Raw genomic sequence first — 22,731 nt, 5'->3', positions numbered from 1 at the left:
GTTGACTTAACAATAGGAAATTACATGCTCCAATTTCAGAAAGAACACTGCTCTACAAAGCAGAAAGAAAGGTAGTGTGAGCGACAGGAGAAGAATAAGGAAGACTCTGGAACATGAAATTAGACAGACTAAATACTCCAAAAATGTTGTATCCCTAAATATGAAATCTGCAGAGAGGGATTTGAGTGGACTTTGCAGAAAGCCGTGGGCTATGAGAGTTGGGGAAAAAACCTCTGTTTGAGAAACAAATGAGATGTCATCAGTGTTGATTGCCCTGCTCCGGCCCAGAAAGTCCATACCTTGATTTCATCAAACTGTGCAGAAGACTATTTGTACTTTATCTCTCCCTTTGTGTTCCCTGAATCCCTGCATCCTGTAGAGCTGAATACCTGTTCCCCCCTGTAAAATCCCCTAAGATAAAGTAGGTTTTTCCCCATGAGGTAATTGCTAAGGTGCCAAATTTGTTAACTTTGCTTTTCCCTTATGTCATCCCCTGAAATGCCCTGTTTGTAATAAATTGTAATAGTTTCAATGCCCTGTTGAATATGTAGACCCTAAAACCTTTAAATATGAACTTGTAAGTGTTATAAACCATTCCAGTTTCTTGCCTCCACTGGTATCAACTTAGTTTTATTGACCTCCACACATAAATACATTTTTCAGCATGCAAAGATTTTCAGCATCCAAATCTATTTCAAATACAGCATTCTTTTGATGAAGTAAAGTTGTAGTAAGTCACAAATAACAAGGCATATCTATATCCTCTATTCCACAAAATTTTTAATTGAAACAAGTGTAAAGAATGTGACTGTAAAGACTCTGAATAGTGGATATAGAATAACAGGAAATATTTCAGAATGCAAATAGCTTGTCTAACAATCAGTGATGACACTGGTATTCTTTTGAACCACTGCTCACTGTAGTATCAGTAAAACAGAGTCCTTTGACACTGTCGAAACCGTTGCAGCTGCTAATTGGTTCTTAGCATCAGGATGTACAAACTTACATTTACCCCCAGGAATCACATTACAGTTACTCTACAGTCTTTACAAAGCATGACACTGAAAAAGTCACTGCTAGCCTATGTAATTCTTGAAATTAACAAATTCAATCTCATAGCTTTAGCATCCTCAAAAAAAAAAAAAAAAATCACTGGCAACTGTCAACCAAATCAGGCTTCTGAATTAGGGCTGTAGACCATTTTCCTTTCAGAATGTTTTTAAAAAGTCATTTATTTCTTATTGTAAGTGACATTAATAGTAGCACAAGGTTTTTTTTTTTGTTTTTTTCTTTTTACTTCAAAGATAAACTAAAATTCCCAAGCAACCTTGACTTGATAAGGGGCTTAAACTATTGAAATAATCCATTAAGTATTCACAAGAAAAAAAAAAAAGAAGTTCACAGCCCATACCTTTGCTCTTGCATGAGCTTCAGCAAGGGCACTTGAGTATTGCAGTTCATGATGCCTTTTTTCTTTCTGCCAACAGTGTTCCTGTGCTTTCAACTGTTCAGTCATATTTCGAAAAGCATCTTCTTGGCTCAGCTGAAGATCCCTCATAGTATCAGTTTTCTCCTTGCAAACATGTTCCAGGTGAGATATCTATGTGACAAGCATTTAAAAAGAAGAAATTATTTTACCTCTCTAAGCACCTTTCTACTTTAACTGTACATATTAAGTTAAGCACAGACTATTCCAGTCTAAATTCTAAATTCTTCAGTATATTTATTAAAAGTAAGTAAAATCCTTTCACAATAGATTAATTAGTTGAAACAATGAAACTGAAACGTACCTTAAAATAAAGAATTTCATTTAGTTTCAGTTTTCCCATGCTTATACCACCTTGCAGACATTTTTTACCTTCTTTGTTGGAAACCTGAACTGGATGCTTCCTGTAATTTTTTTTTTTTTAAGTGCATGAAATTCTGTACTGTTGAATTAATAGTCTGAGCATACAAGTCCTTTAGAGGTTTGTGATGATTGCAAATAATAACTAAAAAACAGTCCTTAATTTTTGTTTTGTTTTCTTGGAAAGCAAAGACATTCCAGATTATAATTAAGTATTAAAACAATGTCAGGAAATTCCAGTATAGAGAATGTTTTTCTTCACAAGTAGCTCATTAATTTACAGTGTTTCAACAAATATGAAGGAATTCATTCTGTTTAGCACTGCCGCTCCCATGCAAACTAAATGGAGGAATAAATCAAGCTAACAGTGGTCTCTAAATGCACACACCCGCACTTTGTTACTAGAAAATATCAGCAAGATACTTTCCAGATAGATAACACAGAACTGCGAGAGAAAGATTTTGTTCTCAAGAAAGCAGATACAGCCAGAGGTAATAACACAGCCCAAAACTCCCAGAAAAGCTGCTAAGTACAAGAGAAGATCTTCAAAGACCTCATAATCACTCTCAATATCAATACTTAATTAAAAAGCAAGAAACAATAATACACAAGCCCTACAATCACTCCATCATCATGGCTAGGCTCAGCGAACGAAGATTTGAGAAGGGCTCTACCCACACTTGCTACAAGCGCACTGACGGCTAAAAAGGCCAATGTGAGATAGACAAGTCTGGTCACAGAGGGCACAGCCAAAAGTCTCCCTAGGCGATATTGGCAAGACATGGTTCCTTCTGCGTTGTCTTTTCTCCTCGAGAATGATTCTACACGTGTTCTCAAAAGAAGCAGCAGAGTTATAAATAGTGTGTCTTCATGTCTCCCAACTGGAGGCCAGAGTAGACCAATGGTGGTGATCAATATGACCAAGGCTGAGGGATTGTTTCAGGCAGTCCTTGTATCTCCTCTTCGGGCCTCCTCTCTTGCGGCAGCCAGTGGCAAGTTCCCCATAAAGCACGATCTTAGGGAGGCGATGGTCCTGCATCCTGGAGACGTGCCCTGCCCAGCGCAGCTGTGTTCTCAGCAGCATGGCCTCAATGCTCGTGACTGCTGCCTGTTCAAGGACAGACGTGCTGGTCACATAATCTGTCCCATTGGATGTTTAGAATTGTACGGAGGCAGTGCTGATGGAAGCGTTCTAAGAGTTGCAAGTGATGGCGGTAAATGACCCACGATTCAGACCCATGTAAAAGGGTAGACAAAACAATGGCTCTGCAAATGCTGATCTTTGTACTTTTCTTCAGGTGCTTACTACACCAAACTCTTCTGTGGAGTTTACCGAAAGCTCTATATGCCTTTGCTAACCTGTTGTCTATCTCTTTGTCAATTTTACCATCCAAGGAGATGATGCTTCCAAACAGTTAAACTGCTGGACTGATTTGAGCTCTGATTCACCAGTGGTGATACAGGGATGATAAAAGACTTCCTGAGGTGCAGGCTGATAGAAAACTTCTGCCTTCTTCAATCTGACTTCCCGCCCAAAAAGCTCAGCAGCCTCTGCAAAGCACGATGTTAAACGTGGCAGAGCTACTTCTGTGTGGGGGACGAGGACGGCATTGTCAGCAAAAGGCAGCTCACAGAAAAGATGATTTAAACAAACACTACCAAATGATATTAACTCCCTTGCCTTTATTCCTCTACTTCAAAAGGGAAATAGAAGTATACGTCAAATCTGCATAATCCAGATTTTATACTACCCCTCCTTAGTAATTTTCACTGACTGTTGGGGTATCTATTAAACGACGGGCAGATTTAAAGCAATTCAGTGTAATCACAGCTCTGTCCTATGCTCAGGCCAGAGAAGTGGTCATAATTCCAGAGGATGAGAAATATCTAAAAAAGCTTTTCCCTTCCTATGCTTATGGAACTAAATATCTGGGTGCTAAGTCCTGGAATCATTCTACTAGACTGCAGGACTGGGCTGATGGATGGAGCCAGAACACACACTGAAATCCAAAAATAGAGTGGCATATAGAGCCAGTTGACTTAAAGTAAGTCCTAAAAATGCAGGGATTTCTGGAGGGAAAGGCCACATAAGCTCATTTTCACTAAAATCACTTAAGAGAACTACAGCATCTCCCTTAAACAAATATTGGCATGTTTTATAAAAATAGGTATTTCCTACCATGTTTCTGAACACAGATGTAATAACCCAGAATTTACAATTAAACAAAAAAAACCCCATACTGGCATTCTTTCAAATAGTATGTCTGAATCATAAACACATTATTTAAATACAGTAATCCTGGGGTAAGTGTATTTTGCTTCTGAATTATGGAAAAATAAAGACTTGCTTTAAGACTGTAAATAACTAAGTTCCTCGAATTGTTTTTTCATCAGTAAGATTAATTTAATTTTTTCTAAATTATGTCCCCGTGGCTAATACTGGATAGAGCTATCAGAGTGTCCTGCACAAAAAGTGGAGCTTAGAGACTTCATACAGACTTCAGTCATCAAACTGAGCTGCAGAAAAGCCTTAATTTATGAAATTCAATTATTAATGTCCAAATGCTTTTTGAAAGAAGATGAGACTCTTTTTTAATGAGACTGTGATGTGGACAAATGTTACTGAATTTAACAGAGGTAGCTGATGCCTAAGGACACTTACCTTGTCTTTAGCCCTCCTGAAGTCTAAGACCAGGGTATCAATATTTTCATACAAGAGGACACAAAGCTCTGTCCAAGACAAACTGTCTATGGGAACTTCTGGTTGCTTTGTAAGCACATAACTTTCTGCCAGATGCTGGTATAAGCTACGGAGGACATGCATTTCCTCCTGAAACAAACAGAAAAAATTAATCGTTGAATCTGAGCAATGTTAGAAACAAAAGAGATCCATTAGGAGCTCCAATAGGAGCTGCATGCAACTGAAAACAAAGCCCACAAAGCTCATTCTCAAACCTTTACAAAATTCCTCAGTTCCTTGTTAATGTTTCCTTGCTAATGTTTCCTTGTTAATGTTTGCAGTCATACATATTGAAGCCAGAGTAAGAAAACTGTCTAATTAGACAAATTTTGTAAAAAATTAGTATATAAAGAAAGTATTTAAACAAAGCCCAGTCCTGCAGGAGTCACAGCCATGACCTGGTACAGACAAAAACCTCCATGCTATCAGTAGATGCAGTTAATTCATCCATGTTAATACTTACAGGTACATTCAAACTGTACCCACTTCCGACACCCACAAGTAGAAAATTGTCTGATTGGCCTGGCAGCACAACACACTGTCACTCTCAAGTCTTTTAAAAAATGCTTTTTCTTTGATTACATATGACTAAATAACTCACCAAAATAGGCTTATGGATTCATCGGTTGAATCCCATCAGCCATGTCCCATTCATTTACACTGATTTTAGTAAGTATTATAATAAATTGGTGCAAGTTATACATAAACATCAACAATAGCATGCAGCAGAAATTCCAGCCTTCATACTTTTTGTAAATACATATTTACTAAAATAAATAGTAACCCAAACTGTGTATTCTACACTCTCTATGTCATTTTCCACAAACTGTTAACAATAGGCCATTTGCAGCAGCTGCCCAGAGCACACCTGACCCCTCAGGCTATAAGCTGGGTGTTAAGAGGCCTGTGAGAAAGGAGGATGTTCCTGTCCTCACACCTACAACTCAAGTGTGGAATTACCCCTTGTGGAACTCCCCGCCCTAGGGGAGGTGCTGGTCATTCCTGCCTGAACCTGAGGGTATATAACCTTGGGGTCTTGGGACTTCTGGTACCACTCATGGGATCCAGACGAGGACCAGAACCTCGACCAGACTGCAACCACCGCTCTTGATTGGACTGAGACCATCACTCACACCAACAGGTTCTTCCTTTCCTTTTATGCTGGGACTCAGGGGGCCCACGTGGGGCTCAGGATGGGGGCCAGCGAACACCATTCTGTTCATGCCCCAGGGTGCTGGATTATACATCTGAGTTTTTGTGGTTAACACCAATTATTCATCTGTATAATTGTACTTATTGTATTATTTTTATTAAATTGTAATTCTGACTCATAATCCCTTTGAGTTGGGTTCACTCCTTATGACAATTTGCCTTTAAACCAGCACACTTCCACACCCAGAACTCCAAGAGAGAGAGGAAGGAGAAATTTGCAAGCCAGTACCAAAACAAAGTTTACATTGCTAAGTATAGAAATACTGCAAATGCTACCACACAACAAAAGGAGAGAAGATTTTTCTAGATATGCTGAGACCTTTCCTTTGCTCCTGCTGCTATGCAACAGTGAAGCCGAATTTTTGCCCCCAAAAAGCACAGAGAGACTGCTTTAGAGATAAAATTTGTTTCTTTAAAGCAGGAGGTATTTTAATGCAACGCGTTGGAGAGTTCCCAGGTTGTCCTGGACAAAGAACTCTGTCGTGTACAACCAGCACAGCTTTTTTATACAGTTCTGAGCATAACGTTACATCATAAAACATGCATATTCATTAAATTGCAACATCTACTTGTAATATCCATATATAGGCGGAGTCTTCAATTTTGGGAGGTTTAGAGGTGGGAGTTCCTGTAGCCTTCATCATGGGCAGTGGTCGTTCACAGATCTTCCTCATTGTATACTTTTGAACTTTCCTCAGATCTTTCCCTAATTTGGATAGTTGGCAACTGTAGTAGGGTCAGGTTGACTTTTGGCCCGTTCTAAGATTTGCTGATGTTGTTATCTTTTTGTTTTATGCTTTAAATGTTCTATCTTGTCAAAATGTTCTATTCCTCAGACAATTTATTACTTCTGTGGTTTCCTAATGCTAGGGTTTTGGAACTACTTCCACACTTTTGTGTTTGAGTTAACCTTTTGTTTTTCAAAGACTGCCTCAAAGACTGCCTCAATTGAGTGGCTTCAACAGGATAGCAAAACTGGTTTTCAAAGTTGAGTTGGGTAGAGACAGTGGGAAGGTCCTAACTGGTCATATAAGAGGAGAAAGATATCAGAAAATAATCCAGTAAAGTACATTCAACATGCCAAATCCACACCAAAATAAGGGAAAGGGAAAAACAAAAAAGTTAAATGAAATAGAAATAAACAAATCTACAATGGTAGGTAATAAAACTTGACAAAAAAGTTTGGGTAGAAAGATAGAATATTCTTCACAAGAAATCGTAATCCATATCTACGAAATGCTTTCTTGATTTACTACAATTTACTCATATCCATACTTTTAAAATAACTGTTTTCTGCGAATAACTCTTCAGCTAAATACATGGCATATCACTTAAAATGCATCTTAGCTTCTCCAAGGTATTAGCTATATTTACTCAGGTTTTCAAAAAAAAAAAAAAAAAACAGCATAGCAAATGTAGATTATTCTCACAGTATAAAAAAGCCCAAACAGTGAGTGGAACAGGCTTTTTGTCTTACCATTTGACCTTCCTCCATTAACATTCCAGAGCTGCTTTTGGTAAGTTCTAGTTTTCCAGAGATTTCTCTGGTTTCCTTCTTTTTCTCAGTCATCTCTTTCAGTTGCTTGCTTGAGGAGAAATGTTCCCTTTGTAATCTGGAAAGGTTCCACATTAGAACATTTTTATCAAAATTACTTTTGTCCTGTGTACTTTAAAAAAATAATAATAAAAAAATAATATATAAAATAAAATAAAAATAAAAAAATACTTCTAAAAAATAATCAGTGGATATGGCACATCACATTAGCACATCTTATGGTTCCTGAAGTTGCTTGCCTTTTTTAACTAAGTGAAGAAACATATATTCCCTCTAAAAAAGACTTTTCAAGAAGTGGTTTTGTTCTTCTCACTTACCAAGCCTTGTGATAGATTTGCAGTTATTAATTCAACTGAGTATTTGGATACAGCCTCTAAATTACATATAATAAATAGAAAACATGGACTGGCTTCTACACAAAGCAACCAATTTATCAACAGCAGGTAGAAAGAAGGTCACCAAATTTCATGTCTTTTTTGTCTCAGTCTTCTCTGACAAGGTCTCTAGCATCTATGATCAGGAAAAAGGGCTCAGAAAGGAGAAAAATTGCTAGGAATAGGTGAGCATTGAGTCTGGGATAACTTCTAAGGACTCAACCCATAGAAATTGAAGAGGCCAGCTCACCTACACTCAAAGGCTCTGACAAACCTGGACCACAGCACAGCAAGGTTTCCCATTATCATTGTGAAAGGTCACAAAAACTGGGGCAGATCCCTGGCAAATTGGGAAAGGCAAATGTCACAACTGTATTTGGAAAAGGGCAAAAGGAGAAACCAGGGAACTATAGACCAGTTCACTTCAGTCCTGTGAATGTCAAGAAACAATCTTTACGGAACAAAGAATTCTTGGAGGTTCTTTAGACAAAGGCTTAAAGACAAACTCAGGTGACTCTTCTAGAAAAAGAGAAAATATATTAGGGTGCCAAACTATGGCTTAGAAAAAAAAGCCAAGATCTTGACCCTCTCTGGAGTACAAGGACCACAGCCTTCATGGGTAAATGGATCACAGGCTCTTGTACTGTTTCTGAAGGTGTCTAGTGAAAACAATCACTGATATTCACCAATGTTACCGATATTTCTACGTTTCAAAGATGAAAAAGAGCACAGGAAACAGAGGCAGTACCCCACATAATTCCCTCAAGGAAACTGAGTATATTGATGTCCATCTCCGAAAAAGCTTGATCTTCACTAGCTATCTTTGTTGCGCTCTGGAAATTTTGGTGTCCAGACTAATAAAACTATAAGGATAAGCTGTTTCTGTTTCCTCGAGCTCTGTTAATAAAACCACCAAAACTTAACTGTGCTAACTTTCATGGTAGGGTTTGCATTCTCTGAAATCAGAGAAGATAATTTGCTTTAAAAAACTCAGTTGGCAGAAGTTCCCAGGATTAATTGCCTAAAGCAACAGATTATTGCAATTAATGATAAATAGTGTTTGGATATTAGAAAAAAATTATTTTCATATCCAATTAACATTTTTTAAAAGTTCATAAAGTGCAGAGTAGATTGTTATGCAAAACTCCTGATCCAACAATCATTCCCCCAAACCAGGTTGTTTTGAACAGAAAGGCGCTTTTTAAAAACAAAACAACAAAAACCTAATAAAACGTCAAATCAATGGTACAGGTCTTGTCCAGTTCAATGAAAAACCAAATAACGTGGTATTAGTTTAGAGTTGCCTATGTTGCTGCCATGGAAGTCTTACTCAAAGGAAAAACAACTGGACAGAGTGAGATTACAGTTTAACTAACTGATCTTATTTTATTACCATAGGGAATCTTGAAATACACTGTTTCAGTTTCCCTGCTGTGAAGATCCCAGTCTTCCTGAAGCACCACCTTAGATTCCTACCACAGTGTATTTTAAACATTTTCACAAATTTTTATCATAAAAACTATTTCCTTTCCTTTGAGAGGGGAAAAAATCTTTATTTTTTTTATGTGACTCTAAATGTTTACCTAAATGCACAATTTCATATGCAAAATTCTTCTGGCCTTATTTTAATAAAGAGCTCTAAGGTGCTTATGACATAGCTCATGTTTGAACTATCTTACTAAAAACATCTACATAAACATGAATCTGGAATTACTCAGGCCACAAACTTCCCTCTGTAGGAAAACCAGTTTCTTCAGTTCTCCTCTACTCTTTGTATGGGTAAGTCAACATAAATAACTATGTATACTGACCCATATAATCCTAGACTGAAAGAGAGGCCAAGTCTGTGTTTTCTAACACTTTCTACTACCCTGAGTCTCTTTCCATATCCCCACTGTGCACCACTCACTTTTAATCTTCTTAAACTTCCTCTTTCCCTAAATTTCACCAACTACCATCATCTATTTCAAACCTACTCAGAGAACCTACTCAGTTCTCTGCCTTCTAATACCATTCTTCTTTATGATGTTTTCTCCCCCCAATATATAATCGATTCAGCCAATGAAGAAGACTCAGTACTGTGCATCCTATATATACCCAAGTTCCAAAAATCGTCTCTTACCACAGACACAGCAGATTATGCTGAGCAGGAAAGGTATCCCAAGTAATTTCATCTGCTTTCTCACACTTGATCCCCTTTTCTAATTTTTTTTTTCTTTTACCAATTAAAGATTTCTACACTTATTCAAAAGCTGAGAAGTATATTACCCACTATAAATGATACACAACTTCTTGACAGGATCCTTAGATATTCATGTAGCTCAGTGAAGTGGAAAACAATGTTTTCAGAATAATACAAGTGGATACAGAAAACCTATCTCTTCTAAACCTTACAGATATGTTTTCCTACACTCCTCCCAAACACCACTGGACCCCATCATAATTATTTTCAGCATTTTTCCTTTGGTAAGTAACCTGTAATGGATCAGTTATTATCTCTATCCATTCAATACCTACAGTTACTGGTACAGACCTGTTATTAATGGATTGCCAGGTTCTGAATCTTTGCCTTGATTTGGGAAATTGCATTAGATTGTGTTGTTTTCTACTGAATGAAATAATAGGGAATGTAAACTGTAAGCAACACTCAAGCTGTCTACTGCCGTTTTACAATAGCTTTAGAGGAAAACTTACACATTTTGATCTCTCTCATGTGCGTTTGCTGGCTCTCTGAAATCTCTCTTCATATTTTGTAACACTGAAAGAGCTTCTGCTGAGTTGCCCTTTTCTGAATTCAAAGCTTCTTCGAGTTCTTGAATTCTTAACTACCAAGTGATAAGAAAACAATTTAAAGCAAGTTAGGAATAACTAAGGTCTTCAGTGCTGTTCTCTGTTCTGTTCTGCTTTACAGGAATGTATATTCTGTATGAAAGTATACACACAAAAAGCATTGAACACATGCATTAATACACATGTATTAATTCATACAGTTCAAGCCAGACAAATAGATGTCCTGAACAAAAGCACCTTTTGTTCTCCTTTGGGAGTGTCTGGATTTTCCTGTTTTCAGTTATTAATATTACTGAAGTGTTCTGGAGGAATTCTATTTTTAAAATAGACCCATGAAAGTGTGGGATTAACAATAAAGGCTAAATTTCCACTCAGAACAAAGCACACGTGGAACTTGTTAATGTATATAAACAAGGAAAAAAACCTTACCAGCCATGCACTTATAAAGATAAGTCTCTAACTTCAAAGAATGTTACCATCCCAGTTCCTTTGTAGGTTGCAAAAGTAGAGAGGAAAGTAAGAAAACTAAATTATTTCTACTTGTTTAATCATAATTTCAAAAATTTAAGTGCCTGTACATAGAGAAGGCCATAAGAATAAGAAAATAACTGACTGAAGAACTGCAATATTTATTTTTGTTCCTCAGAAAAAAAGGGGAAAAAAATCAACTGAGATTACCTTTTTTTGTTGTTGATTAGTTTTTAAAAAATCCAGCACAAAATGCCTGTTAGTTAGTATGAAATTAGCAAGCAATTTTTTTTTTTAAATAAACCCTAATTGCTTTACTGGGTGAAACCCTGTGGGATACAGTTTAAGAATACAAAAAGTTAATATTCAGGTATATATACTATATTTTTTCTTATACTCAAACTTTACTAGTAACTGCTGATATCATGGCTTTAATGCTGAAATGTACCCTGAAAAATTATATTTGGAACTGAGTTTCAGTATGTATTAAACTCTCAGTCCTAGAGAAGTTGGTTGTATCTCCAAATTGCTCTAAGTGCCCATTTAAAAGACACAGGGCAGGATATCTGAACAACAATATAGTGTTTAACTATTCAGAAACACTTCCTTTCCCCTCACTGAAATATATGCTGCTGAGAATTATCAGACATACAAATGTGACCTTTTATTTTTTTTTTTCTACTTATTTTAGTAACTTTAAAGTTCCCTGAAAGGAGACATTTTTCTATTCTCTACTTTCACCTATTAGTTATTAAAATTTTGACACTTGTTGCAAAAAATCTACTCAGTGTTTTCACTGAAGCAAGTAAGTGGTCTTAACATTTTTGGAAGATTGTATCTTTACAACTTCGACAACAGTTTTCCTGTAAACTTCTACAAAATATTTCATAAAAAGTTTACCTGCATGATCTGTGTAGTGTACTTCAATTCTAAATGAGTTTCTCTTGCTGCTTTAGTGTCTCCTTCCAGTTTTCTAGTTCTTTTTGAAGCTTCCTAAAAGTATATTTGGAAAGTATACAGATATACATAAACCTGTAGGTGCGTACATAGTTTAAGCAAAATGGGATTTTCTGAAGTAAACTGTTACATCTTTCTTATCCATTCTTACAACATCTAGAAAAGCATAATGACTATGCTAAGAATGTACTTGGAAATTTGGATTGCCCATAAAAAGTTCAAGAATTTGTCTACATGACAAATAGTTCTCCAAGCTGAAAAAAATTCTTTCAAGTTACAATGAACACAAAAGCAATCACCACATACGCATGTCCAGATAAAGGCCTGGGCACAGAATTTCATTTGGAAAAATATTTTTAGCAAAAGCAGTAATTACAGAACTGCTATAATGGAAATTCATATGCAGTTTTAAGTATACCATTTTCTACCCAACAAAATCTTTTCACTTTGACTTATGACTGAATTGAAAAGAAAAATTCACCCCAAAATGACTCTTGGTTTCAAGTGACATCACAGAAATTAAGAAAAAGACGTTAATATTAAACGTTGTTTAACAAGAGCACATTTAAGGTTACATAAATACAAGTGAAGTCATTGATTTTGGAAAAGTAAAACACAGTAGCAAGGATGTGAGACTACAGCTTGATTAGAAGCACTTAAGTGAGAGAAACATTAACAGACATTAAAATAAAAACTCTTGGCAATACATTTAAATTTTATATAATCTCAGACATGCATTCAAAAGGAAAGACTGAAAACAGACATCCATGGAAATCCCACTTATGAGAAAATCAAAATCAGCACAAAGCTTACCAAACCTACTCCACAGCAAGACCTGTCAAAAGGCTTAAACTTTGCCTCGTCCCACAGGTGTTATCAGCTTAACCCTCCCAACAGTACAAATTCACAAATCCTGCAATAACACTACTTCCACACTTTATAGGTGAAAATACTTTTCACATCTGCTGTTCAAACACCAGTCTCAAGTCAAATTCATAGTGTCAATAGCATCTACCTATGAAGAAATGCCACCATCCAGCCCTCAAGAAATGAAGTTGTTCAAGGTACTAGTGCTTGCTGAGACTGATAGCGGTGGTGACAAAGCCTTACTTCAAGCTCTCTCATGAGTTGCTGGTGTCGGTCAGCTCTGAATTTCAGCTCAAAAGCCTGACGCTTCAGCATGTCACTGCAGCCATCGTGTTCTGCCTCCACATCCCTCAGTTTCCTGTACATATTTTGCAGTTCATCATTCAGGTCCTAAAAAAAAGAAAACCAAACCAACCAAACAAACAAAAATAATAGTAAGGCATTAAGAGACAGTTTTAGTTTTTCTAAGAAAGGTAGTGTAGCAGAGACTTCAAAAGAGAGGTGGAAACTGCATCAGGACAGCTTGTTTAAATCTAAGACATTAGCACATGTCATTAGAACTGTTTAATCAATGTCAGACATGCTCTTTGTTCACCATCAGATAATGATGTTAAGTTCATTTGATAATGATAATGATGTTAAGTGCATTTGATGAAATTATACATAGCGACATTTCATCACTGTGATGAAATGTCTATACCATACAGACTAAGTTTAAGTCAGTCCTCTAGCTTTGCCTGTATAGTAAAACAGTGAACAGTTTTCTTCCCACCATGCAAAATATTTTAATCATTTTTACATAAATATATAACTACTTCCCCTCTCTCCAAACTGGAAAGACATAGAAATATTTATTGCTTCATGCTTATCTTCTAGAAATTAACAAGAATGAGCTGGGAAAAGTGAAGTGAGTAATACATAGTTTGCTGTAAAAGAATCAAAATACCCAAGGCTGAAAAACATTTCTGCTAGAAATATAATTAACATTAGCAAACTAAACCTGGACTTTTCAGACATGGTATGACTGTGTAAGGTTCTCCCAGTAGTCACCTGCACACATCTGCTCATGAAAAACACAACTCTCTTTTTTTCTTTTTTTTTTTTTTTAAAAAAAAAAAAAAAAAAAAAAAAAAAAAAAAAAAAAAAAAACACAAACAAACAATTAAAACCCCAAACAAACAAAAAAACCCCACAACGCCAACAAAAACCTATGTGTAAACCCAAAATTTCCCAGGCATTTTAAGGAAAAACTGAATGCTTCCGTGAAGAAATATTATATTCTGCCTAGCCACAAGGTGATGCTATTGCCCTTACTATCGAACTCCAACATCTTTAATCCCGTACCTGAGGGTGAGCTAAGCACACCCGACAGAGCCCACCACGAACCCGTCTGAAAGCAGAGAGTACTACTTTTCCAGTATGTGAAATATTAAATATTTCCTAGTTTGAGAAAGGTGTTTTAGGGACACATTTTAATTGGTTAACTTTAAATACAGACATTTTAACAGGTTAACTTTAATTACAGCTTATGAAGTGCAGCTTTTCCAACCAGGATTTTCATACATGCTTATAATCCCGTTTCTCTGTACATATCAAGACCACAATTAAATCTACTTTCTCTAGCTTTTATTTCATAACCCAGAACAACTAAAGGAGATTTAAATCAGGCCTTAAATACACAACACAAAAGACTAGAACACATTCAAAGTAGTAATTTATAAGCCCAGATAATTCTGATATTTATCTGCCAAGTTTAAAATAATTAAGCAACAACTAATGCAGTCAAGTCCAGTTTAACATTTCTGTGTGTATATTTTATTTCCTGGGATTTTGTTACTGTTGATGCCTCAGAGCTTTTTGGTTTTTTAACTTTTGTAGATTCTAGAAGTATTTGTGTAGTGAATGTTAGATTGTAATGTAGCTGTATTAGATCCCTTACCCTTAACACAGTGTTTACACATACCCAACCCTACTACCCCATTCCATATTAATCCCTCTAAATTCCATTAGTGTGTTTATTCTTCTTTTCAAGGTAGAATTGTAGAAAAACACACTAAGGCCTGGACCAGAAGATATCACACAGACACAACAACCTTCAAGCCCAGAACTTTGGAAGAACTCCAAGGAGTGTATGTGCTGTGAAGACGATGAAGATGAGGAAGAAGGTGTCCCAAAGACCCCAAACCCAATTCCTGAAGGGCCATGTGAGGGGGCAGAATGGGGCAGAACCAGAGCTGGATAAACCTGGGATTCGATGGACCTTATTATAAAATCATAGAACCCCTGTCTGGGGGGCACAAGAGATATATTTCTCCAGGCCTAAGGATTCATTAAAGGACCAGCTCTCTTTATCCTATCTCCTATACTAAATTGTCCTGGAGTCTTTTTCTCTTTGGTCTCTTAAGGCAACACTGTAGATAACTATAAGTAGAGTGATGGGAAGGGAAGCAAAAGCAAAGTGGAAAAATTGGATGTTTTTACTATGGAAAGCAGGTTGGGGGCTGACACTTAGCAATGAATCACATTTTCCTTTGGAGGGCACCCTATGTTTTTCCCTAACACTACCACTGAGCACTAATAACTTTGTTTAGGTGTTTACCATGGCAAACAGCCACAACACATTTCAGCAAAGCAAGAAATACTATGATACAGTAAGTGTAACCTTAGTGTTCTTCAGAACTATTCTGCAGTACTTATTTATTTGGGGGATTTTTTTTCCCTTAATCAGAAAGATCCCATACTTTGCACCAAAAAAGTTCCAGCTACTATTTCATGTAACTTTTCAACTATTAGCACATCATACCTGAGCAGCCCTTTCTGCTTCACTTTTTTTTTTGACGAGGAATAGAATTTCATGGTGGTAAACTCCACGGATATCGTCCTTCTCCTTTGCACATTTTTGGTGTTCTTCTTCCCACTTCTGCTGAGCCTTACGAAAAGATTTCTCAGCCTCTGCCATTTTCTGCTGATTTTTGCCACTGAGTGCTATTGTTTACAGAGAAAGAGAAAGAATAAAAGACAATTAGCACTTGTTCAGAAAAAAAATGGAAAATTATCATCAGTTCTTTCATGTATTTTGATATCCTGTGGAAGACTGGACATTAACACTTCCAGAACTGGAGAGCATGACCTTCGCTATAAAGAAACAATTGCATTTTGTGTTTCTATAGCATCTTTCACACATCTATATCACCAGACACAGGGCTGGTTTGGTGACTTTTACGAATTGAAATCCTTCTCCTCTTGGAAAAGAGTAAAAACTTGAGTTAACTCTTCCAAGTGAGGCCTCTATACCCTGGAGAACTTAATTTCAGATTTCTTCAACATTTTGACAGCTTATATCCAAATGTCTATTTGATATAGATATTAGTCTGCATCAATTAACTTTGAGCTCCGTTTAAGTGACAGTAAAAACAGACATCTGCCTCATGAAAAAAAATGTAGGAAAACCTAAGGCAGGTTGGGCTAGTGAGTAAAGGCTTAGGTTTTCCAAGGAAACTTACTGATGCTTGGGATATTTAAATCTTCAACCCAGTAAGTGCCCCAAGATAGGGAAATACTAAACATACTCTTCTTTGAAAACTTAAATGCCAAGGAAAACTTCCTTACCTGTAAGCAGTTTTACCTGGAACTTCCCTAAACCTCACAAACTGGATTTTGGATGAAAATATTTCGTATTATATTTTCATTTTTCTGGGTAAAACTAGCTACATTAACATTTAAATGATCACCCCTTTCTAACAGATTTTTATTTCAAATTCATCCCATTTTTCTGAAACTTCTTTCTAGCTTGAGAAAGATAAACAGAAAAGACATATTAAGATAACACAGAGAATTAGTGGACAAAGCGATGGGAAAGGACTGTCAGGTAGCAGAAAGTCAAATCTCTGTGAGATTGGCAGAAAAACAATTCAGAAGAAAACCTGAAGAGGACAAGGCCCAAATGAGTGCTCTAAGAAGCTAAGTTGGGATCACATCAGAGTATCACACAAGGTGAAGAAGGCTCCAAGAGATCAGGGGGAAAGAAGCAGTAAGTTATACTCTGAAAAAGAACTGAGAAGCAACAACTGATGATTTGGCTTCTTTGGAATTTGTCATAATAAAAAAAAAAATTGTTTGAGAAAATTTACCAATGTAATCTTTAACTTAGCAGACTTCTTATTACTGGTATTGAGAGAAACACATGTATTCAAGAAACACTCCCTTACCTCTGCAAAACCTCTCCTACTCCCTTTTTGTTCTCCAGTCCCCTCAACACACCCTTATAGCATAGTTCCTTCAGAGAGGTGACAGACAGCCCAGCACACTGGGGTCACTGCGCTGTTGTTCCTCCATCATCATCAGACCCTTCTGAGACCTGCCTCTTGGTGCCTGCATGAGCAGTCACTGATCAGGCAATTGCTCTGCCCGTCTCTCATGCTGTTTCTTTTCTCGTCTTTCCCTTGGCATTTGCTACTCTTTGCACAGGCTCTGTGCACACTCTGGTGGGCAGTTTGGTGCACAGTGGTGAGTGAGTTTTGATACCGTGGAGCTGACCAGAACCAGTCTCATGCAGATCCAGCCCTTTATCCTTCTGCATAGGTTGCCCTGCAGACCTACACCCCCCACAGACACCTGCCATTTGTACCTTATGCAGCAGTAAATCAGTTTTCCAAATCATAAAGTGAATCACAAACTCAGATTTAAAGTACTTTAAAATACACACTTACTGCTCCAATCTGTTCAGAACATCAAAGGTTCAGCAAACTCACAAATGCATCTCCTATACTAAATTTAAAATGCATTGTACTTACTTAGGTAACTAAAAATGCACCTCACTGACTTGTAAGAATGGAAAATCTCTCTGTTTGAGAAGGATTAAGAAAATCTCAGTTTCTGAATGCTAAACTAGTAGGGAAAAAATGTTTAGGTAAAACCCTTCCTTTTCACATACTACTGTCACGACAGTAAATAACAAAGATGATAAATGGAAACCAGACATGAGCAACAAAAAGCTAGAAGCACTGGAAAAGACAAAAGAAAGAAGCAGTATGATGAGAACTCTTGGGGAAAAAAGTTGTTGGAAATAGTGAGGAGAAAAAAGAATAGAACTGGATTTTTTTAGTAGTAGTAGTAGTAGTCGTAATATTTTTTTCCTCCTGAAATAGAAAAGGAAGAATTTCTGGACATAGTGATATGCAGGATGTGGAGATGGACATTGTGATGACAAGTTTGTAAACAGACAGCACTGAAGGAAGAAATAACAGAAGGTAAGGGACAAGAGATAAAACGAGCTGACGTATTTAGCAGGTCTTATTTAATTCACACGAGGCAACAAGAGTTTTGTAAACCCTTATGAATTTACAAATGCAGATGGATAAGATGTGGGAGATTCAAGAAAAACAGCAGGAGCTAGAAAATTTGTTTTACCAGCTTGGGGCTGACCTAGCCTCTGGTTCATCTTTGCTTTCTTGGAACTTACCTTGCAGTTCCATAAGTTCACTTTTTGCAACACACAGCTCCTCTTCTGCAGCATACATTTGCATCTGAGCCTCTTCTCTGGCCACTGACAATTCATTCTCCAAACCTCGACGAAGAGCTTCCCCTCTTTCAAGTTCCAAACGCAATTTAATTATCTCTTTTTCATACTGTGACTTCTGGAAAATAAATTTGTACCGGAAAACTGGCAACAAAGTGCAACATGTTACAGAAATACACCTACAGAGTATTTTTTAAAGATATGTTGGGTTGTATTCACAGCAGCCATCTTATTCCATTTGAATTTGAAATATAGTCTTGCAAATGCACATTTATGTACTTTTTAATATTTTCAGGAGGGGTTTATGCAAACTCATCAAATTCCTAGGTTAATTTCATTTACCTTTAACATACCCCTCTGTTTTTCCAAAAATACATGACCTTAAGAAAATAAAAGTTATAATACTATTATCTTCTGGGATTTCAGAGGGGAAAATATGGCAACAGAAACACTATATTCAAAGGTAGTTTTCTGGTAACTTTATTTAACACTTAAAAATATAGTTATTTCAGGATACTGGGGTATCAGACACCTAGTTGCTCACTATGTAAGAACATAAACTTCAGTTCAATAATATTCTTTGTCAAACAGAATGATATTAAACAAAGAAAGAATGGAAATTGCTTCAAAAAGGACTAAGAAAGATAGTCTAGTCACGACTGCCAAAAACTGGATCCAGAAAAATTAAATTCAAGCTATTTCAACACAAGAAGGTGGAAAGTGAAACGTATTTCTTCAGAATATCTACAAAGGAGCAACATACTTATTAAAGGGAACTTAATTCATGGAAAATAATTTACCCCTGTTACAAAGGTTTTCCCTGCTGCTGTCAGAGCAAACTAGTATTGAAATGCAGTAGCAGTAAGAAAATGCTTCACCGATATTTTCTTTGGTTTGAATATCAGCTTTCACACTAGAAAATACCAGAAAAGGTGAGCACTGAGTAGAATACTAGTTGCAATCAGCTTAAAGTTTGTTGCTACTTGGCAGACTTTTCACACCTGCCAGTGCCAAACTGGCAGCTGATATCCTGTTTTAAACTGTGCTGCTGAAGTATTGTTACTACTATAGGTAATCATTCTGCTCTCAGCAGTTTGTTAGGGGACAGATGATGTGAGTGTTCATTCATCTGTTTTTGGTTAAATCCAGCCAATAAACCCAATTTAATGTTCCATATCCATTTATTATTGGAGTGTGTACCCAAATTAAGAGATTCCTGCTTCTCCTACAATGACTTGCTCTTTCCTGCTTCCATTGTCCCGAGAAACATGGAGTGATTTTGTAAATTGGATCCCTGAAATTATCTGGATTAAAACACTCCAACAAACAAACCGAACACCTCTTACATCAAGAATTTGAAAGCTGAGGGTGCACAAGATGCTTCTGTATCATTTTGCTGTTGTGAAGTGCTCAAGTTACTTACACACACTTTTAACTATAAACAGTGATAGTATAGGTGCTAACAACTCCTGTGAAGGTATGAGAAGTCTGTACAGTGCTATGTCCTTGTAATTTTCCAACTAGTGACCATGTTTTTGATTCAACCCTTGAGAGTATTATTTTAATGAAACCAATTATATTTATTCCAAGCATAAAATAAAGTAAATAAAGTCCTTACTTCTTTCTTGAATTCAGTAATTAATTCAACATTTTCTTTTTCAGTTTGATGGAGTTTCCTTTTTAGATCATCCATAGTGTCCATGTCTGATGGATTTCTATTCTGTGCCTCTAGTGTAAGCTGAAAAATATTAAAGTTTTTGAAAAAAAAAATGAGTAGTCCCTTGAAGTTTTAATGCTCTTTTACTTCAGTTACCCAGTTGTGGCCCCATGTTCTAAACATTCACTTAAGTAAAATTATGCCATCGTTGAGGGTCCCACCGAAACCATTCTATGATAGAGGCCGCTTGAAAATAAACCTAACAGCTACCTTTGGACGCACTGACTTTAATCATGCAAAGCCTGGCTGAACTGACTCACCTGCAGTGAAGCTCACCTGATGCTCAGCTGCGGCGGCGGGGCACGATCCGGACGGCGCCCCTCCGCTCGCATTACGAGTCGGGACTCCCGGAAAGCCGCCGCTCTCGGGACCTCTGGAGTTCTGCCGCTCGCGGAACCGAACGTCGAGCCCGGAACGGGACGGACACGAGCCCAACACGCTGGAATTCCGCGGTTGCCGGGGACGCTCCCGGGTGGAATTACCGCATCAACAGCGGCTGCCGCCGGCGACGGCGCTGGTCCCATCGCCCTTCCAGCGCTCGCTGCGCCATCCCAGCAGCGTTTGAGGGATGAGGCGTTCCCAACGCGCGGGAGATTAAAACGACGGGCTGACAGGAAAGCCATACGGAGCTATGGGTGACCTCAGGGCAGCGCACTCTTCACCCGAGTAATGGAGAGACACTCATCGCTGAAAGATTTTGGGACTACTGGGGGACAAAATTCACAGCAGGGTGTTCTCTGTAGCACGGGATTCTCTTCAGTAGCTCCTTTCCGTTCATGGGGGAGACAGGTAGCAAAGTTACCACTTTCTTTCTTACTTCACTGCACAAAGGGAAAGGTTCCTGTGAAACATCTCAAATCGAGAGATATCAAGCCCCAGTGAGCATAAATTATGTCAAACAACAACAGCACAAGAGACTGAATAAAATCCACCCTGCAGTGTCCTAGAAAAGTACTTTCTCTTCCTCCCAGCATGGCTGTACATTCTTTAGTTGATTTTTAAAGCCTCTTTTAAAGTCTCTCTGTCGGCACACTTAAAATGCAGATGATTTCCCTCTTTCTTGGCATTAAACATGGTATCCTGAGCCTCTCAAGGCCTTGTCTTACAGCACACATCTATCAGGATGTCAGGGATACATCCTTCTAGGTACAGATGGAAGTTTCAATTGCAAGAGACAAAAAGGTCCATACCCTCTGAGATAGTTCTCAAAACTTCACTTCTCGTTTGTGACCTTATCTGTTAAATCTGGCTTTCAGCTGTGGTTTTGCTACTTCTGCATCATGCAGGTATTTTAAATATTTTATGCCAAATGAAAGAGGGTTATGGGTTTAGGAGTTTTGTGTGTGTGGGTTTTGGTTTGTTTTTTTGTTTAGTGATTGTTTCCAAGAGAAGATTTTAATGCACAAGTTTGTGATTTTAAATCAAATAAGATAAAAAGTAGAAAGTAAGACAATAAAACAAAAAACCTCCATGGACGTATCACAGAAGAGTGAAATTTAAGGTGAAGTTTAAGTCTGGATATCTGAATGACAGACTGAGTAATAGAATGCTTTATCACTGTTGTTTTCTCATTCATTTTGTGAGAGAAGCTCTCATGCCCAGTCAACAACCAGATGCTCTTTATGTGTCTTCCTTTACATATTCACTTAAAGCTTGGCTTTTATCTGCTTCTTTACTGTAGTGCAATTCTATTTTGGTTTTGAAGTGTTGCCTCTAACTATTTGACTTATTTAGCTGTTGCTCCTGTTCATTCAAAAGCAATTGCATCTGATGCTCCCAATGTAATGCATTATTTAATACTTCAGGTACACTTTCAAACCTCTCACAGGTGATCAGTTTTTACTGAATCATTTTTAATTGCTCTTACAAGTTCTGGGCTTTGTTAGCTACTTTTTTCATCTCACTGAAATTCCATTTGAACTCTGCAAGATGTAGGTGCAATTAGCAGCACTGCACCTCTGCTGTGTGAAGTCTTCGTGTAAATTCAATAATAAATTAAATACTGGCTTCTGCAAGGATGTTATGTTTTTCATTTTGGATAGTCTGTCACAAAATCCAGCTTCCAGGGCTTGGGCATTAAATTTACAAAGTCCACAAGCCAGGCTCTGTGACGGGGGGAGAGCTGTAACCCCCTCAAGAGCAAGACCCAGAAAGGACTGCTCTGCATGCAAGTCACAGTGTGACACAAAATGGCCATTTATTGAATAGGGGCATCAGCTTATAAGAGAGAGAGCTAGGAACTCACTAGAACAAGGGGCAGAGACTGGGAGGAGTATTCAGAAGAGCGACTAAATATAGGAAATAGGGATAAATTTATTTAAATATGGAAAGGGGAAACACTATCTATGGGTAATGCTGCAATGCAGCAAAGGACAGATAGGAAAGGGTTTTACATTGAGCCAATAGGGGAGAAGATAATGTGTACAAAGAGGGAATTATACATAACTATAATAAACTTATTATATCAACAAATATCACAACTTCTCAACAGTGGAACATTTTCATAGTAAAGGGAATACTGGAATCTAACTGTTCTTGTGCTTAGGATGATTATATCTTGTGCTTGACAGCATAGGTGCACTCTGAGTCAACTTCTGCTTCCATTTTCTCCTCTGTGAGACTTTTCCACACTCGTAGGAGTTCCTTGGGGCACCTCCAACAGTTCTGTATTAAGGAGTCTTACAAGA

The 22,731-nt window shown here is 37.5% G+C and overlaps 1 protein-coding gene across 2 annotated transcripts in view; it reads right to left on the bottom strand.

Annotated features, from left to right (window-relative positions):
- The window catches only part of LOC114057132 (coiled-coil domain-containing protein 171-like), a 36,591-nt gene extending 16,195 nt beyond the window's left edge, over nucleotides 1-20,396 (bottom strand). The window contains exons 1-10 of one of the 2 annotated variants that reach the window (XM_027883000.1): nucleotides 20,321-20,396; nucleotides 19,946-20,065; nucleotides 18,271-18,445; nucleotides 15,613-15,794; nucleotides 13,053-13,199; nucleotides 11,886-11,978; nucleotides 10,422-10,552; nucleotides 7,276-7,411; nucleotides 4,509-4,676; nucleotides 1,412-1,600 (exon numbers count right to left, since the gene is read on the bottom strand). In XM_027883000.1, the coding sequence (XP_027738801.1) occupies nucleotides 1,412-1,600; nucleotides 4,509-4,676; nucleotides 7,276-7,411; nucleotides 10,422-10,552; nucleotides 11,886-11,978; nucleotides 13,053-13,199; nucleotides 15,613-15,794; nucleotides 18,271-18,445; nucleotides 19,946-20,029 (1,305 nt within the window). In that variant the 5' untranslated portion in view covers nucleotides 20,030-20,065; nucleotides 20,321-20,396. Of the gene's footprint in view, nucleotides 1-1,411; nucleotides 1,601-4,508; nucleotides 4,677-7,275; nucleotides 7,412-10,421; nucleotides 10,553-11,885; nucleotides 11,979-13,052; nucleotides 13,200-15,612; nucleotides 15,795-18,270; nucleotides 18,472-19,945; nucleotides 20,066-20,320 lie in introns of those variants that run through there. The other variant, XM_027883001.1, reaches the window with a different exon arrangement.
- Nucleotides 20,397-22,731: the final 2,335 nt, after the last annotated feature.

This window comes from Empidonax traillii, unplaced genomic scaffold, assembly GCF_003031625.1.
Source record: "Empidonax traillii isolate 1590-97213 ecotype Southwest subspecies unplaced genomic scaffold, ASM303162v1 scaffold116:size1738432, whole genome shotgun sequence".
Taxonomy (NCBI): domain Eukaryota; kingdom Metazoa; phylum Chordata; class Aves; order Passeriformes; family Tyrannidae; genus Empidonax; species Empidonax traillii.
This window is presented reverse-complemented; position numbering and strand designations above follow the sequence as displayed.